This window comes from Magnolia sinica, chromosome 19 (assembly GCF_029962835.1).
Source record: "Magnolia sinica isolate HGM2019 chromosome 19, MsV1, whole genome shotgun sequence".
In the NCBI taxonomy this organism is placed as follows: domain Eukaryota; kingdom Viridiplantae; phylum Streptophyta; class Magnoliopsida; order Magnoliales; family Magnoliaceae; genus Magnolia; species Magnolia sinica.
In genome coordinates this window covers 38046845-38065267 of record NC_080591.1, presented here as the reverse complement: position 1 = coordinate 38065267, position 18423 = coordinate 38046845, and the positions used below count along the sequence as shown (strand labels likewise).

General features: G+C 40.9%; 1 protein-coding gene across 1 annotated transcript in view; it reads left to right on the top strand.

Annotated features, from left to right (window-relative positions):
• The window catches only part of LOC131234440 (AP-2 complex subunit alpha-1-like), a 111629-nt gene that overhangs the window by 52180 nt on the left and 41026 nt on the right, over positions 1-18423 (top strand). The window contains exons 9-12 of the mRNA XM_058231313.1: positions 5606-5707; positions 5943-6040; positions 7245-7326; positions 7483-7571. Coding sequence (XP_058087296.1) covers positions 5606-5707; positions 5943-6040; positions 7245-7326; positions 7483-7571 — 371 coding nt within the window. The remainder of the gene's footprint in view (positions 1-5605; positions 5708-5942; positions 6041-7244; positions 7327-7482; positions 7572-18423) is intronic.

Below are 18423 nucleotides of genomic sequence, written 5' to 3'. Positions count from 1 at the left end.
GCTAGGCTGCATGTCACCCCTCACCAGTTGAATTTGAATTCTCTTTAATTGTGATGGCATCATCCTCTAGAGATGCTTACGCATATGGATCGATCTCTTGAGAGGGATGCTTCTTGAGCCCATTACTAGCCTTTGGATGATTGCCACAAGGAACGATGCTCAAAACATCACAACTAATGTCAAGCAAGGGGGGCTGACAACACCTGCTTTTATCGACTTGAGGTTATCAATGCTAGGGCCACGTGTCTTCTCAGTGAAAGGATGGTCCATAGGTGTCGCACATGACACTATCGATGAGGGGTGGATATGAAGAACCTCACCATATGTTGCTTAGAGAGAGAGAGAGAGAGAGAGAGAGAGAGCTAATTTGCACGTGTTTTTGGGACTCTCTGTGTACCTTGCGATACTCCACCATGTCACTTGATTTGCCGTGCACCATTAGATTCAAGGAGCACTACCAATGGAATATCGCCATAGATTTTGACATCCTTTGCTCCATTCTCTTGCTAAACCGAAATCTCCAGTCGATCACGTCCTACTATGGCATGAATATTGAATAGGAAGGAGAGCCTTTTCCTTCAAATTTGGATTCTCCCAGCTCGACTTTGTTGTTGGATCGAACTGCAACACTTCTCCTATGCGTGAACCGGCAACTAATAAGAATTCCAAGTTACAGGGCTTCATAGGGATTCCGTTAAAGAGGAACTAGACATCAAATGAGCCAAATAAGTTCTACCATTTGTAGATGGAGATCACTAGGTCATCTCGAAATCAAGCTTCGGCTAAAAGAATGGGCTCCAAGCTTGGATTTCGTTTGAGGTTGAGGAGTTTTGTCTCTCCTAGCGGCTTCAGGCTGAAATTCCCTTAGTTAGTTGACAACGGAGCTCTGGCCATATTTTGTTGGCGGCTAAGGTTTCCCTGTTTTGGCACTGAATAACCAAGCTACGGGTATAAGCTGACGTTGCTTCAATGATCAGGGACCTATTGACCATGATTTTTGACCCCTTTGCAGTTAGGATTTTTTGAATCTAACAAAGGGAGGGGCTAGGGTTAGTTTGATGGCTAGATCCTGTGACGGAGGAGTTGTTTGGAAGGCCGGTGGGATGGCTTCTACAATAACATCCTTGAATGTGCGCTCTGCAACTCTTAGGTTCCCTCTCCACTACAGACATAATTTCTTCGGGGTTGGGAGGGGGGAGTTGATGCCTACCATTAGACTTAGGAATAGTCGGTTTTGTCCTCGGGTCATTCATGCCCTTTTGAATTGAGATGCGATGGCCGTTGTAACCTGATTGATGAAGAGTTGAGATGGCTGTAGAGGTTGCTTCTGATGAGCCCATCACCATGAAGGCGAAACCTCTATGTTGACTCAAAGCTTTCTTCCGAGGGAGATAGTTTCTTTCACCTCACTAGCCTTAAGGAAAACCCTAGACAACATATATTCGTCCCAATCAAATATGGATGTTGGGGACGAAGAGGGTAGGATAATTGGCATAGCTGGAAGTGGGGACATGTTTTGAAGGAGCTTTAGATTTCTTCTTAAAGATTGTAGTTCAATCGTCTTTATCTGCGGGCCTTTGTCCTACTGCAGCACTAGGAGCTTTGCCCAAGATTCCATCGTGACCTCTATCGAAATGGAGAGTGCTCCGTTTAGCTCGAAATGATTCATCTGGGTGATGATTCTCAAATTGCTACAAAGAGCATGGCATATCGCCCTTGGAGGACCTTCTCGATTTGCTTGCTAGGGGGCGACTTCTCTCACTATATATGGAGTGGGACAAAGAAGATGATGTACCTCTCAAAATATGTAGGACTCTTGCTTCGATTAGTGATATGGATGCCATGGGAGGATGACCGTCCTCTCTTTGAAGATGCAGGGCCCTTACCTCAACTGGATCTATTGTCATCGAAGTAGCTACCTTCTATTTGCTTACCTCTTTTAGGAGCTCCCATTGATGTATCTTCTTATTAGTAGCTTCAGACATTTGATCTATCTCTTATAAAAGGGTGTTTTTCTCTCTCAGTTCTTTAAGGATCCACACGGGATCTTTCTTTCAGGATTTCTCTCTCATTGATTTTCTCTTGAGGGATCCCTAAGGGGATTTCTCTCTCTAATTTTCCCATAAGGGATCCCTTGGGGGATTTTTCTCTCTCTGATTTTCTCTCGAAGGATCCTGAAGGGAATGCCTATCTCAGAAACGTTTTCTCAATCACACACATTCATCATTTATCCATTGCATTTATTTTTCTCAAACCGAACATGTCAAAATACTTTGTAACAAAATCTTTGTCCCCCCTTGATGTATTTTTCTTTTCTTTTTGAGTAATGTTTCCCCTTAGTTGCAAGTTTTCCATCTTTCCTTCACAATAACAAGGTGAATGTGATGCCTTAGGGAAAGTGAGATAAGAAGAGCAAGAGAAGATTTGAGGAGGGAGAAAATTTGAGAGAAGTAAAATATTGGAGTGAGAGAAGAAAAATGAGGGAGTGAGAGATCCATGGGGGGGGCTAGAGGAAGATCCCTTTCACGGAAACGATCGAGATTTCACCAATCCTAGTTCCTAAGTAGGGCTCGTCAGGGCTTTTGGAAGAGAGGAAGCCTGCAGCAGTGGATTTCATGAGCGCTTGCTTCTTCCTCTGGGGGTTTGACGAGCCTTAGGGATATGCAATCCAGAGGAAGTTTTGGGGAAGGAAGGTACAAATATAAAGCCTCAACTTTCTACACCAACAATAAGGGGACTTATCAGCCTGGTGATGGATCCCCTGTGCGATATATAGGAGGTGACCTTGGCCACTATCCCAAGGGAGGTCACTCGGGCATCTTAGGCTAGGCTCTTGCTCCTGCGGTTGGTTTGAGGGCTCCGGTGAGGGATGTATGGACTCTTGTTGCTAAGACAAGAAACATGCATTGTTATTCAAGTTTTCTGGCTACCCTACTCTTTTTGTTTTTAAATTCCCGCAGGACTGGGATGAATATATGTTTTCCTAACTCTTTCATAAGGTAGGGGTGGTTGTAGAGATTGTCATCCCCATGAAGAAAGTTTCATCTGAAATCGGTGGTTTTGCTTTCATTTGCATGTAAATGGTGGAGGAAGCTACTTTTGTATCAATCGAGTTGCAACAATGGTTCTGAATATTAGTATTGAGGGGTGTATCAGCCTGGCCAAAAAATGATATGATACGGGCGCCATGTATCGGTATTGGTCCGTATGGGTCAAAAAAAATATTTAAGCCAAAAACTTGAGGAAAATATCAGGAATTAAAAAAGAAAATAATAAGATGTTCAAGAATCTATCTTCTTTTTTTTTTTTGTTGGTATTTGGGGCATGCAATGATGGTGTACTGAACGACTATTTGACGAGAAGATTGTTTGTCGGATTGACTTGTTGAAGGTCAACTAAATGGACCATAATCGAACACAAATCAAGTATGCTTCGGCGAATTAGGGTCCATTGCATTGAAATACAACAAAAAGAAGATAAAAATGTCAAAAAGAAAGTGAAGGTTTACCCTTTTCGATTTTTTCCATAATGGTCCACTTCGCCTCGATTTTTCGAATCCCATTCAAATCATTTGTTTTGACAGCAAAATAGGTCTAGATCGAGCCTAATGTGTTTTTAAGATGTGAGTGAAATTTGGAAAAAAAAAAATCAAAATTGGGCTTTTATGGGCGTATTGGCCCGTATTAGTGTCAATACGCCCCATATCAGCTGATACAGGCAGATTCGAGTCAGTTTTTTTTTTTTTTTCGTATCGGGCGATGCAACCCCATATCGTGTATTGCCGATGCATTACCGATATTCAGATCTATGGTTACAACGGCAGGAGGATTTCAGCACAAATGGCTCGCTATGGTCTAGCCTCTGATTCGGCCACCTTTGAACCGGTGAGAGAGAAATCGGACTTCTTTGTCACACCCCTCTCTTCCCATTGAGAATTGCCTCCCTATATAGGGAGGGGGCCTGCATGTGGCCGACTGTTCTTTTAAAGCTGCAATTGATGGAGCCCCTACCCCCTGACAATCAGCGTTCCATGGTTCCTGCCTCTCCCAGTGCTTCCATCGGACAGGACTGTCTTCGGGTTCAGAAAATCTCCCATCTCAAGCTTGGAGATCATTGTGGGTCATTCTCTTGTCGCCGAGGCAGCGTCATCTTATGCTCGAAGTCCAGTGGTTCGATGTTGGAAAGGGTCCTCTTTGGCCGATATGAGGGTTTGGCTGGATGCATGTTGTAAATCTTGATTGGGACTATTGTTTGAAACCTCTAAGAGAGACAGAGCTCCTCCCTCAATCTCAAGCTAGAAGCAAACCTTGAGTACATCCTCATAGTGGGAGCCCTGTTTTGCAACGGCCTGGTGACCTCCCTTTGCTAATGGAAAGACCATTCAATCTCTGTTTCAACTGGTATCTGGCTTCATTTTGGCGGCATTCCCTTAGAGCTTGGGAATCAAGAATTCCTTCTCAATATTGGTTCCTGTGTCGAGGAAGTTCTGCTTTTCGATCTGGCAATGGAGTTCAGTTGGGAGCTCCACTCAGCTTGTTTTCTGATTAGGAAGAAACAACTCGATTTGACCATCTCCAGGATTTTTGTCATTGTGGGGGGTGACCGCCTCAAGATCTTGGTCTGGTTGGAGGTCCCTAATGTTGTTGCTGCCGGTGCAATGGCTTCGAGCGAAGGGAATTCAACAGCTTCATCTTCAGCGAATAGTGCATTTCGATGCTGAAGGAGTACTGGAGAGCGGATACTCTGACGGAGTTGCTCCCTGCTCGCATGGGATAGGTGGAGGACACATGGCCTTCCAGGCCTCTCCTGGTCATCCATCTGCCATTCCTTAATCGATCCCTGCAATCAATCCTTTGCCATCTGGCCTCTTCCAATCCTGCATAATGTCCTTGATGTTCATAATCATGATGATCACCACCACCACTATTATCTCAGTTATTTGGTATGGCATACAGCAATGGATTTACCACTTGGTGATATTCTAGATCTAGCAACCGACTTTGGTAGCATTTGCTCTAGCATATTATACAAGAAGTTGATCATTGTGGGTGTCCGTCATACCACCGGAGAGAGCTGTACTTAAGCTCTTTTGTAGTGACTACCTTATGATTAACAGGGATCCTGAATCTTTTCTTTTGTAAGAAGTGCACTGCACCTCCTATATTTACAATGCTACTGTACATTGACTGGAAGTAGACTAATTGATTGTACTAAATGAATAGCATTGTGATATAGAAGTTTGCAACTTTCAGACGGCAGATTTTGGCAGAGCCTTGTGCAACTGCAGTTCTAGTTTGGGCTGTTTATCTTTGGGCATTTGATATGGTACAGGTTACCTGTTGCTTTGTTCTTTCTTTTCAGCAGTTCTGTCTTTTATCTAAAATTTTATGTTGTATTCTGTCAGCTGTTTCTGTATCATGTTGCTGTTTTTGTTGTTTTCTATTTCTTTAATATGGCCCTCCTGCTCATTGTCAATTCTATTTTGGGTGAAAGATCAAGCTTTACATTAAGTGAGATCTCTTTTAGATTTTATGCTTGTGATATCCCTCAAAAAGGACTTGGGTATTCTCATATAGTTCTTTATGGTCTGTCTGCCATATTACAGGTTATGCATCTTGATGCTGAAAAGGAGATGATGTCTCAGTGTGTAGCTTTGCTTGGGAAATTTATTGCTGTACGGGAACCAAATATTCGATATCTTGGCCTGGTTAGTATTATCTGGACTGATGATATAATGAAACCATTTGCAAATTGCTTGTAATGCTCTACCATTTTATTTAATGTGATATAACCTATTGTTATAGGGCAGACCAAACCAGATGGTACTATGCCAGGTTACCATCTGAAGGTCTACAGTCTTACAACATGACAAGATTTCTTTTACACTGATAAACACGTCATCTGTGATCTTCATTTACTGACATCCTGTTGCTTTTGTACAGGAAAATATGACTAGGATGTTGATGGTGACAGATGTGCAGGATATTATCAAGAGACACCAAGCACAGATCATCACTTCTTTGAAGGATCCTGACATCAGGTGGGTAAAACATGATGTGATTGACAATAGCATTCTGGCAATAGGAATTTTGATGATTCTTTGGAGATATACATTTTCTGGTCCTCACCCTTTCTGCAGTATACTGTTTTTTGAATTCTTAGTTTTCTTCTATTTGCGTATGACTGTGTAACAGAGTCGGTTTTGTTCCCCCTGCCACTCAGTGTTTTAAATAGCGTCCATAGCGTAGTGTAGCTATGACGCTGCATAGCATAAATCCCCTGCTGCATAGCATAAATCCCCTGTAGCATATTGTATGCAGCATACACTACATTTTTTTAATAAATGATAATTGTATTTTGTATTTTGTACTTAATACTCTCATCCTATGGGATTTTAATTTCTTTTCATACTTGTGACTAGTGGTTTCAACTAGACATTATTAATTAAAGTTGATTGCTTTAAAAGTTGTTGATGTGATAATGATTTGATTTGGTTTATATAAGTGGAAATGCTTTTGATAAATGATAATTAATTACTTGTTTAAACATGCTAATACTTGAAAAAATGAATCATCCTTTAGGCACACACACACACACGTGTGTGTGTGTGTGTGTGTGTGTGCGTGTGTGTTTTTCTTACTATTTACCACATTTTTCCTATTTTTAAATAAAAAAATAGAAGTATCGTGTAGCTTACACTACTTATGCTACACACCATAGAGTGCTGAACGCTACACAACACAGTACCACTATTTAAAACACTGCTGACAGTATTGGTAAATTCATATGAACCAGAGTAATGCTTTAGTTTTCCTTTTATGAGAAAATATTTTAAACAGTCAAGAATCAGTGCATGTGTAAATATCTGCAGCAGCCTCACATTGTGGCTATCCTTGTTGCTATGATTTATTGGATGCTTGTCGTAGACCTCAAACCCTTGATATGATGGAAAAACTGAAACAAGACACTTATTCTGTATTGTGGAAGGCCTATTAGTGATTTTTTTTTTTTTTTTCCTTTTCTTTTAGGTTATACATAAATCAAGTATTATTTGCTGGTGCTTGCATGCATAGCACTGTACAGGGGCAACTCTATGCTTATATTTTCCCCTCTTATTCACTTTCAGCTCATGCAGTTAATCTTCATTCATGTAAATCATGCTTTCTCCCATTGAATGTTCATTTGTGAAGTTCAATGAGAGAATAAAAAGGACTCTTCTCACATGGCATAATGATTTTCTGCAGTATTAGAAGGCGCGCTCTTGATTTGCTTTATGGCATGTGTGATGTTACAAATGCCAAGGATATAGTTGAAGAATTACTGCAGGTACAACTGAAGGTTAAGAAGATCCAGTAGTTTGTAATTTTCAGCACTTGAGAGGACTCTAGCTGAATCTTTTACACTTAACATATGAAACAGCAATTGCCTTCAGAATAGTGAAACAGGACTGTGCTCATGTTTTATATTGGTTTGTTTACTCAGTATCTCAGCACAGCAGACTTTGCAATGCGTGAGGAATTGGCATTAAAAGCCGCCATTCTAGCCGAGAAATTTGCTCCAGATCTTTCTTGGTAAGTATACTTTCCCTGTGCAAGTTTTGGTCTGTATTGCTCGTCCTTTGAATTTTAATAAAATTTTGTTGTTTCCAATCAGGAAAATTCTCTCTTATAAGGCAGCCCACAGAGACATGGTCTCTAAAGATATATTATTATACCAAAAAAAGAAGAAGAAGAAGAAAAGAATCTATTATCATATAAATTTTAGTTCATAAAATATCTCTATCAGTTTGAGTGGTACATGGCAATCGCATAAAAAACCAGATGCACATCTACATTTCTCCCACCGAGCTTGAATTCTATGGTTTAACTGAGGATATGCTCCTTGATATAGTGGAATGGCGGAATATGATTCATTCAGCCGACCCCTATTAACTGGGATTAAGACTACATGATGATGGTGATATAAATTTTAGTTCATAACTGCATAAGATATAGAAAACGCATCTGCATTACCAAACATACCTATATATGGTATATAGATACTGCTGAATACAAAAACAAAGATTCATGAAGCTTGTGTCCTAATTGCCCTGTCAATCTCTGCAACACATTTCTGAGTTGGATTTCTGACACAATTTTTACAGGGTGGAGGCTCCTTGTTACTTCCAGCCTTGTCCTCCGGATACTAAGTTGCATTTACATGATACATGCATGATCTGTTACTGCTTCCTGACCATATGTTCTTTCAATACAAAATTTGAACTTATAGGAATAAAATTTAAATATATCAACCTCAGTGTTTCTTGGAAAAATATCATGGGGTAGAGGCTGTAGCTCAATTGGACAATGTTGTCTCTTACTCTCTTAAGGTTGCAGCTTCAATCCTAGTGTACCACGAAAAGTAATAAGGTCACTATTGCTAGCAAGTAGATACGATTGGTGAAGAGACTGGACTATCTTATGGTGTTTATTTGTTTCATCATCATCATCATCATCATCATAGCCTTGTCCCAACTATTTGGTGTCAGCTTTACGAATCCCATTTTTCCAGTTCTGTTTATGGTCCAATCCTGGGTAAGTGTACAAGCCTTTCATCCCTTCTCACCCCTTGATCTAAGTCCTTTCAGATATTTTGCTCAATCTCTTTAGGCCTTCAACCCTAATCAAGGTTCCCCTCTTACTAATGCCGTCTCTGGTCTTTGTTGAGAGTATTTATTTAATTTTCACATCCTATATGAGGAAATTCAACTACAATGTGTTGATAATGGGGTCTTAGATGCCAATGTCTCATGTGTATGACATCTGAGTTGTGCAAAAGGGCCCACCATAAAGATAACCTGACCTGAAGATCAGGCTGGCCTGCTTATCAGGTGGGGTCATAAATCAGGCCCACCATCATTATAAATCAAAATACATGTGTGGCCACACTGATGAGTGGACTAGCCTCATATTTGTGTTTGGTGATCTATCTGGGGATAACTTTTGAAGTTTGCATGGCTCGGATGTCATACGCGTGACATGTTGACATGTGTGCACACCTATTGCATTTGAAGTTCGCATGTGATGTAGGATGATGGAAAATATCCTAGTATGCAAGATGAGAGATCAATTACACATTAATTTCAGCAGTCAATAAGTAAAATCAAGCATAACCACATAATAGATTCAAAAATTCAAATTTATAACATGAAGATCCTAAGTTATCACATACACGGTGCACAAAAATATAAGATAACTCACTTGGAAGTAGGGACTTCCAATCTAGTGCGGGTAGTTCAAGAAACACGTGGATAGAGAAAGATGTAAGCAAAATTCTAGTTTGGGAAAAGTTTCACAAAAAATTCAGATTTTCATTAGGGTTTTGTATTCATGGATGGAGATTTAGGAATGAGTTTTTTTAGGGATTTAAAGGATTTAGGGAGTAGGGAGGTTTGGAGGAAAATCAATGAGGGAAAACCCCAAACGGGAGCCCACACATGGCTAGGTAAAGGAGAAGAAAGAGGGGGAGGATTGAGTGGAGTTTTAATGGGTTTAGAAGGTTGTAATGGAAGGGGAAAGAGGAAGACAAGGGAAGAAGAAGAATATCTTTCAAAGAAGAGAAAAAGGAATTGTGTACCTTGTGGAATCCACCACCAAACAAGCTTCTACCCTTCCACAATTCAATTGGAAGGGAGGGTTTCTCACAAACCCTAAAACACAAGGAGGAAAATTCCTTCACACAAGAGAGATTCTCTCTTTTTTCTTTATTCTCAATAACACCACTAGGGTTGGAACTCCACCCCCCATGCTTTTATAATTAAAAATTCAGAATAATTACAACTATGCCACTTAAGTGAAATGACCCATCATCCAAAATAAGACAACCAAAACATTTATTATTAATCTCAACCATCAAATAAATTCTAAAGTTAACAAAAAACATAAAGAAAGCAAGATCAGAGTCCAAGGGGCCTATATATAAAATATTTGGTGGCCTGATGGCCTGATCGACAAGATCTATCGGTCGATTCGACACGAAATAGAAATCTTGTGACTAAAATGGTCTTCTAAGCAGTGCACATGGATCATCCCAAAGTGGTCTTCCTGATGTATGTCCAATGCATGTGAGGTCTTCAAAATGGCCCGGCGGGCCCCATCTAGAACTCGTCTCCCATCCACAAAGAAAGCTGCGTTGATGTGGGTGGTCGTCCTCTAATGTCCCCAACAATTCTCCTTGGCTGAGAAGAATTCCCCACTAGTGAAATAAAGCTGTGATAACGCTCGATGAGGTCAAGATCAATGCGTTGGAACTCTACCTTTGTAATTCAAGTGTTGTCTGACTACGACTTGTTCTTCCACTTAACGAGGTATTTCTGATATCCTCCATGGTGGGTAAAGACCATTTAGTGGTCTAGAACATCCTCGATCTCTTCTTTCCAACCAAGTAGTGATGGAAGAGAAGACAATGGGTGAGAAGTAAAGTTTGGTAAAGGCCATGGGCTTGGGACAGGGTCAAGGACACCATCATTTGGGATAGGAGAAAGGTTTGCAGGAGGGCTAAAAGATAAATGTCTGGGTTCATCACAGGGCATAAGGTCCTCCACGTCGAATGTTCACTAATGCCGATGATAGATGGAAGATCTACCAGATACGCATTAGGGTCAACTCTTGTCAAAATTTTATATGGATCTGCATTACAGGCATGCGATTTCCTCACGGTTCCCTATGGGAATCGTTCGGGCCTAATATGAATTAGGACGTAGTCACCCACTTGGAACTCCTTAAACCTACGATGTGAATTTGCAGAGATTTTATAATGTTGATTACTAGCATTAATGCGCTTCTTGATCTCACTATGCAAATCATGAATATGCTGTGCAAATGCGTCTGCAGACTTAAATGGCCTATGTGAAACGGACATGGGTATGAGATCTATAGGCGTTCTAGGCTTGTACTCAAATACTATCTCAAATGGACTCATTCTTGTGGACCTATTGATGGAATTGTTGTATGCAAACTCGGCTATGGGCGAAACCGCATCTCAGGTCCTAATATGGTCTCCCGCCTTACATCATAGCAGATTCCATAAGCTTCGATTGACAACACTTGAGGTCTTAGTATCGATCCCTAGTGGGGGTGGCTAACAGTGAAGTGTCAACTGACAGTGGGGTGTGCTAACAAGCTAACGGAAAAAAAGAAGCTTCGATTGACAACCTTCGCCTGACCATCAGTCTGAGGATGGTATGCTGAAGAGAACTATAACTTAGTCCCCATCATGTGCCATAGAGTTTTGCAAAAATAACTCATAAACCGCGCATCTCAATCTGACATAATGTTCTTCTACAAACCGTGTAGACGAACTATCTCCCCAAAGAATATCTTCGCCATGTTATTGGCATCAAACATTTTAGAACATGGGAGAAAGTGAGCCATTTTCGAAAAACGGTCCACAACTACAAAAATGGAATCGTGCTTTTTAATCGTCTTGGAGAGCCCAAGCACGAAATCCATGCTAATATCAACCCATGGGGCGTGGGGGACTGGCAAAGGTGTATATAAATTGATGTTCCGCTTCCTCTGCTTTACCAGCTGACAAGTCCTACATTCCCCTATAATGTTAGGCACGTCTCGCTTGAGACTTGGCTAATACAAGCACTCATCTACAAGGGCAATAGTCTTGCCACACCCAAAATGACCAGCTATCCCTCCAACATGAAGCTCCGGAGAAGAAAGTCATGGAAGGACGTAGAGGGTATACATAGTCTCTCACCTCTAAATAAAAACTTACTTACCAGAACAAACTCACTACTCTATACCGACCATCTAACAATGATAGTATACCTCTCCAAAATTTGGGCAACTTGGATAATCTTCCTTTAAATGCTCAAACCCAGTGACTTCAACGCTCATGGAGTGGAGTAATGCAACCCTACGACTTAATGCATCAGCAGGTTTATTCTCAACATCAACCTTGTGCTTCAACACAAAAGTGTACTCTTGGAGAAATTGGATCCACTTGGCATGCCTTGTGTTCAACTTTTTTTTCGAGTTGAGATAGCGCAAATCCTCGTGATCAGAAAATAAGACGAACTCCTGCGGTAATGGATAATGCCACTAATGGCGTAAGGACTACATTACCATATAGAATTCCTTGTCATAGGTAGAATACTTTTGTTTCGCTTTATTCAGTTTTTCGCTAAAGAAAGCGATAGGGTGCCCTTCCTGACTAAGCACTCCACCTATACCTACACCAGACGCATCACAAACGACCTGAAAAGCCTTGGAAAAATCTGGAAGTTGCATGACAGGAGCCCAAGTTATCGACCTTATTCTCCTTGAACGCCCTAGAGGTTTCTTTAGTCCATTGGAACCTCCCATCTTTTAATGTAATCAGTAATGGGAGCCATGATGGAACTAAACCCTCTAATGAATTGTCTATAAAAGGTTGCTAAGCTGTGGAAGCTATGTACCTCATGAATATTAGATGGCTCAGGCCAACTTACTATGGCCTTGACCTTCTCGGGATCCATAGACATACCCTCAGATGACACAATATAACCTAAAAAGATGGCGCTACTAGACAAAAATGAACACTTCTTGAGGTTGACATATAACTTCTTTGCACTAAGGATCCTACACACTTACCTCAGATGGTGGAGGTGTTGTTCCTTAGTCATGCTATAAATAAGGATGTTGTCAAAGTATCCAACTAGGAACTTCCCTACGAAGGGTCTCAACACCTGGGTCATCACCCGCATAAATGTACTTGGAGCATTGGTCAACCCAAAAGACATGATTAACCACTCATATAACCCATCCTTTGTCTTCAAGGCCATTTTTCACTCATCACTTCGGTGAATATGGATATAGTGATACCCACTCTTGAGGTCTATTTTGGAGAAAATTGTGGCATTGGCCATCATGTCCAACATATTGTCAAGACGCAGTATAGGAAACCAGTACTTAACAGTAATCTTGTTGATGGCCCTACTATCCACACACATATGCCACGTGCCATCATTCTTAGGCATCAGAAGGGCGGGCACGTCACATGGGCTCATGCTCTCTTGAATGAGCCCTTTCCTAAAAAGCTCATCAACTTGCTTCTTGAGTTCCGCATGCTCCGTGGGGTTCATTTTGTAATGAGAAAGTTTTGGGAGAGTTGACATGGGGACAAGATCAATGACATGTTGGATGTCCCTCATAGGTGGAAGCCCATCCAGGAGGTCATCAGAAAAGATATCACTGAACTCATCCATCACTGAAATCACCTCGCTAGGCAACTTTGCACCAACCCGGGGGGTAGCCTTTCCAGTTATGAGGGCACACACACCCAAATCTTCCCTAGTCTTTCTTTCAAATTCTTTTGCATTAATGATATGAAGAGACTTAGGTTTGGGCTTCCTCGACGTTCCAGGATCACCCTTCTTGGTGGTCTCCTTCTTTCCCGGTATGCTCTTGGGTGGAAGAGGACTCAATCTAATTTTCTCTCTCAAACATGAATGTACAAATATTCGAGCGACCGAATATTGTAACGTCCAAGTCAAATAACCAAGGCCTACCCAAGATGGTATGACTGACATCCATGGGAAGTACATCACACCACATCGAATCCTTATACGACCCAAACTGAATGGGGATACAACATTGCTGTGAGACCGGAATGGATGACTCATTAACCGACTAGACTCTGTAGGGCTAAGGGTGAGACTCAGCTTTCAAGCTCAGTCGACTCACAGTGCCTGTAAAGACCATGTTGGCACAACTGCCACTGTCCACGATCACTTTACAATTCTTTCCTCCACTCTTGGAATAAGTGTAAAAGATCATGTCCCTACGCCAATAATCATTTTCTTTAGCTTGGGCAAATGCGCATCGGAGTACTGCGAGAGTGTGAGTCTTCTTATCATCAAACTCCTCATTACTAGCACTAATATCAGACTCATATTCCTCTACGTCGCGATTGTCCTCGTCATCCTCATGTGCCTCATCTATCATAAGAGGTTTATCTCTTTCTTTGTTTGGGCATTCCTTTGCGAGGTAACCATAACCATTGCAACGGAAACACTGCATGTACTTACTTCCCTTTAAACTAGTGCTGACTACACCCTTACCTTTAACATTTCTGTTATAGGTGGAAGCACCGGTTAGGGATTTGGTTTGGCTCCCAAGGTTAGGTTTGGCTCCCTGAGGAGCAACCCAACCATTGGAATCACGCCTCCTCATGGTCGGTTGCACTAGGTATCGCTCAAGCTCATTTATCCTAAGGCAGGCCTCCTTTAGTGTACCAACATCATGAGGGATGAGCTCATGCCTAATCTCAGGGTGTAGACCCGTCCTAAAACGAGATAGGGTCACAATAGGGGACTCATCAACATTACATTGCATCATGTACTCATCGAATCTCTCGATGTAATCCGATACAGACATCGACCCTTGCCTCAAGGACTGCCACTAGTCCAAAATGCAATCACGATAGGAGAGCAGAACGTATTTATCTTTAAGTTTTTTCATCTCAACCCATGATGTAATGGATTCATTTTTATGCCGCTTTGCCTTTCGTTTTGTATTGGTGTAGAACAACTTGGCTTGACCCATCAACTTCATCTTAGCAAACCTCGCTCGATGGCGATTTGACATATCATGCCACTCAAAGAAGTGGTCCGTGTTAGCTGGCCAGTTAAGGAAATGCTTCGGGTTTAATTGACCATCAAAACTGGGAGCATTGACTTTGACTCTCTTCATAACCTTTTTCTCCGGGTTGTAATGATCCAGCGACTCTCTACGGAGCGTGTGGGCGCGCGGTCCTATATGACCTACTCCCTTACCAAAGTTCCTATTACGATCCCTAATGGGTTCTACTGGCACTGGACCTTGCTCAACTGGGTCTTTATCCGTTGGATCTCTTGCCTGAGATTGGTGGTCTTCTCTGGTGATGGGGGTACCATGAAAGGTAGCCTCTAGCCGTGTGATACACTGGTTGCTTGCAGTTAATTGCATGGCTTTGGTCTTATCGTGCGTCTCAATGGCCGTCAAATGGTGGTTAGTCTTTTCAAGAGCCTCAGTGATCTGATCCGGCTTCATGGTGGGGAATAGATCAAAACCATGACCTGTTCGTATTTGCATACACTAAACGACCCTTAATGGGAGACAACCTAGCTGAATGTGTACTATATGATGAATGTGGTGCAAAAATCAGATTTGATGACTCTCAATGTGTTGCTATATGATACACGTGTATTTGATGTATGATGACTCTTAGTACCTTAAATCCTATGTACAACCCTACAATGATTCTAATAAGGCTAAAACTGAAAATTCAACCAGTGTCTTAAAGTCACTAAATCTAAAAATTTCGGCAATATAGGGCTTTGAAAATACCCAAGTAGAAAATTCAACAAGCCAAATCATAAAATGCAGTAAGCTATATGTGACCTATATGCTCTATTATGGGTATAAGAATTTTGTCGAATACCTACCCTACGCTAAAAGTAGGCTTTGATACCAAATTTGATGTAGGATGATGGAAAATGTCCTAGGATGCAAGCTAAGAGATCAATTACACATTACCTTCAGCAATCAACAAGTAAAATCAAGCATATCCACATGATAGATTTAGAAATTCATCTTTATAACACGAAGATCCTATGTTATCACATATGCGATGCACGAAAATATAAAATAACTCAAAAGTGGCCCACTTAAAAGTAGTGACTTCCAATCTTGTGCAGGTAGTGCAAGAACCATGTGGATAGACAAAGATGTAAGCAAAATTCTGGTTTGGAAAAAGTCTCACAAAAAATTCAGATTTTCATTATGGTTTTGTATTCATGGATGGAGATTTAAGATTTTTTTTTTTTTTTTTTTGGGATTTAAAGGATTTAGGGATTAAGGAGGTTTGGAGGAAAATCAATGAGGGAAAACCCCAAACGATAGCCCACATGTGGCTAGGTAATGGAGAAGAAAGAGAGGGATGATTGAGTGGGGTTTTAATGGGTTTAGAAGGTTGGAAGGGGAAAGAGGAAGGCAAGAGAATAAGAAGAGTGCCTTTTGAAAAAGAGATAAAGGAATGGTGTACCTTGAGGAATCCATTACCAAACAAGCTTCTACCCTTCCAATCCAAATTCAATTGGAAGGGAATGTTTCTCACAAACCCTAAAACAAAATGAGAAAAATTCCTTCACACAAGAGAGCTTCTATCTTTTTTCTTTATTCTTAATAACACCACTAGAGTTAGAATTCCACCTCTCATGTGCTTTTATAATTAAAAATTCAGAATAATTACAACTATACCACTCACTTAAGTGAAATGGCTCATCATCCAAAATAAGAAAATTAAAACATTTATTATAAATCTCAACCATCAAATAAATCCTAAAAATAACAAAAAAAATATAGAGAAAGCAAGATCAGAGTCCAAGGGACCTAGATATAAAAGATCTGGTCGCCCGATGGCCTGATCGACAAGATTCAACTGTCGGATTGACACGAAATAGAAATCCTATCACTAAAATGGTCTCCTAAGCAGCGCACATGCATCATCCCAAAGTGGAGTCTTCCTGATTCACGTCTAATGCTTGTGGGGTCTTCAAAATGGCCCGGCGGACCCCATCTGGAACTTGTCTTTTATTCACAAAGAAGGTTGCACTGATGTGGGTGGTCGTATTTGTCTCTGGTATACCCGAGTAGGTCCTCTGATGTACCCATCATCATGCAATGCGGGTATCATCATAATCTTGTTTAGGAAAATTTGGTGTGGCCTACACTTGCGACCTTGTCAGTATTCTCACCTTGGATCATTTCCAACACCAACTACATGGTTTGCCCAATATTTCTATCATGTACGTAGAGTTTGATGACCTTTTCATTCATTGGAAGGTGGCATACTGGGGCGAACGTGCTGCATGGTCTGGAGATCAAAACCGTCCATGTTGTGCAACCTATACATGTTACCATAAGAAAAATACATTGAATGGGTGATTTTGACCATGGCTGTTTGTAGATGAATTTAGAACTACGAAACAAAATTTTTCAACGGCTCTCATTCAAGATTCAACTATAAAAATCAGAGATGAGGTTCGTCAATGAAGTGTGACCATGGGATAATAGCTTATTAATGAAAATATGGACTCTGTAAATCATTCGAACATCTCAGCATGTGGACCCCGGTGGGTGACGACCTTTTCATTCATTCTAAGGTGGCACACAAAATATGGTCCGCCTCTTCAAGTTATTTGATACTTCATTGTGTCATCCAAGTTATGGCTGCAAATCTATTTAAATGATGTAATGAGACTTGTTCAAGATGAGATACTCTTTGCTTTGAAAAAATGCTCCCTTTTCAATCTTTTAAGCATTTGTAAGGAACCAAGTAAGCGCATCTTTAATGCTAAGGATGACAATGTAGACAAGTTAAGTGCTCTCTAGTTAGTTGGAGTATCATGTGAATAGTTTCAAGGAATGTCAACATCGAATATTCTCTCTAGTTGGACAGAGTTGCTTCACTTATGCGTATCCTCATCATCTGCTTATTGGAGGTGAGAAAACAACTTGGTGAGAGTGTGGAAGTTGGGGTTAAGTGGAGAGGAGGTCCTTGGCTTGGCATAGGTGTTTGGATGCAAGGTGGGTTTGTTCCCCTCCAAGTACCTGGTGTTACCTTTGTGCATCGGGAAACCACCCAAACATCTTTGGGACAAGGTGGTAGTAGAGAGTCGAAAGGAATTTGTGGATTTGGAAAAGTCATCACCTGTCTTTGGGAGGTCAAATCACTCTCATCAAGGTTGCCTTCTCTAACATCTTGTTGTATTTCATGTCTCTTTTCAAATTTCCAAAGTTGGTGTTGGAAAAGTTATGAAGAGACTTTCTTTGGAGGGGGGCCTAGAACAAGCATAAAATTTCGTTTGCTTAAGTGGTTCGAAGTGTGCAAGCCAGTGAAAGATGGAGGGGTGGGCATCGGGGTTTTGGAGCTAAACCTTTCTGCATAGGATGTTGTGGGAACAACATTTCAAGCTGTATCTCAAGCTTCTCTATCATACTTCTTTGATCTAGCCTAGGTAATACTAAGAAAAGAGACAAAATCAACAAAATAATAATAATAATAATAAGAAATAAATAAATAAAAATCAGTCAATTCAAATAGACTACTAGACTTTCTCAGTTGTCCTCCAGGAAACATATATAGCAAATAGTAAATTTTCTATATAATTGCCGAAGTATTTCTTCTGTTAGATCCAAGATGCCTCTGATTTCTTTTTGATTTGATCATCTAGACAGAGTGTGTGCATCATCCTGCAAAAGAGAACATGTGTGCATCATCCTACAGGTAGTAGAAAGGTTTAGTTTCCCACAACATCCTATGCAGAATGATGAATTTGGCTCTTTTGGGCAAATGTTTGTGGTAATTTGGTATCGAAGAAAGTAGGCTGTGGAGAGCTCATTGTAAGTG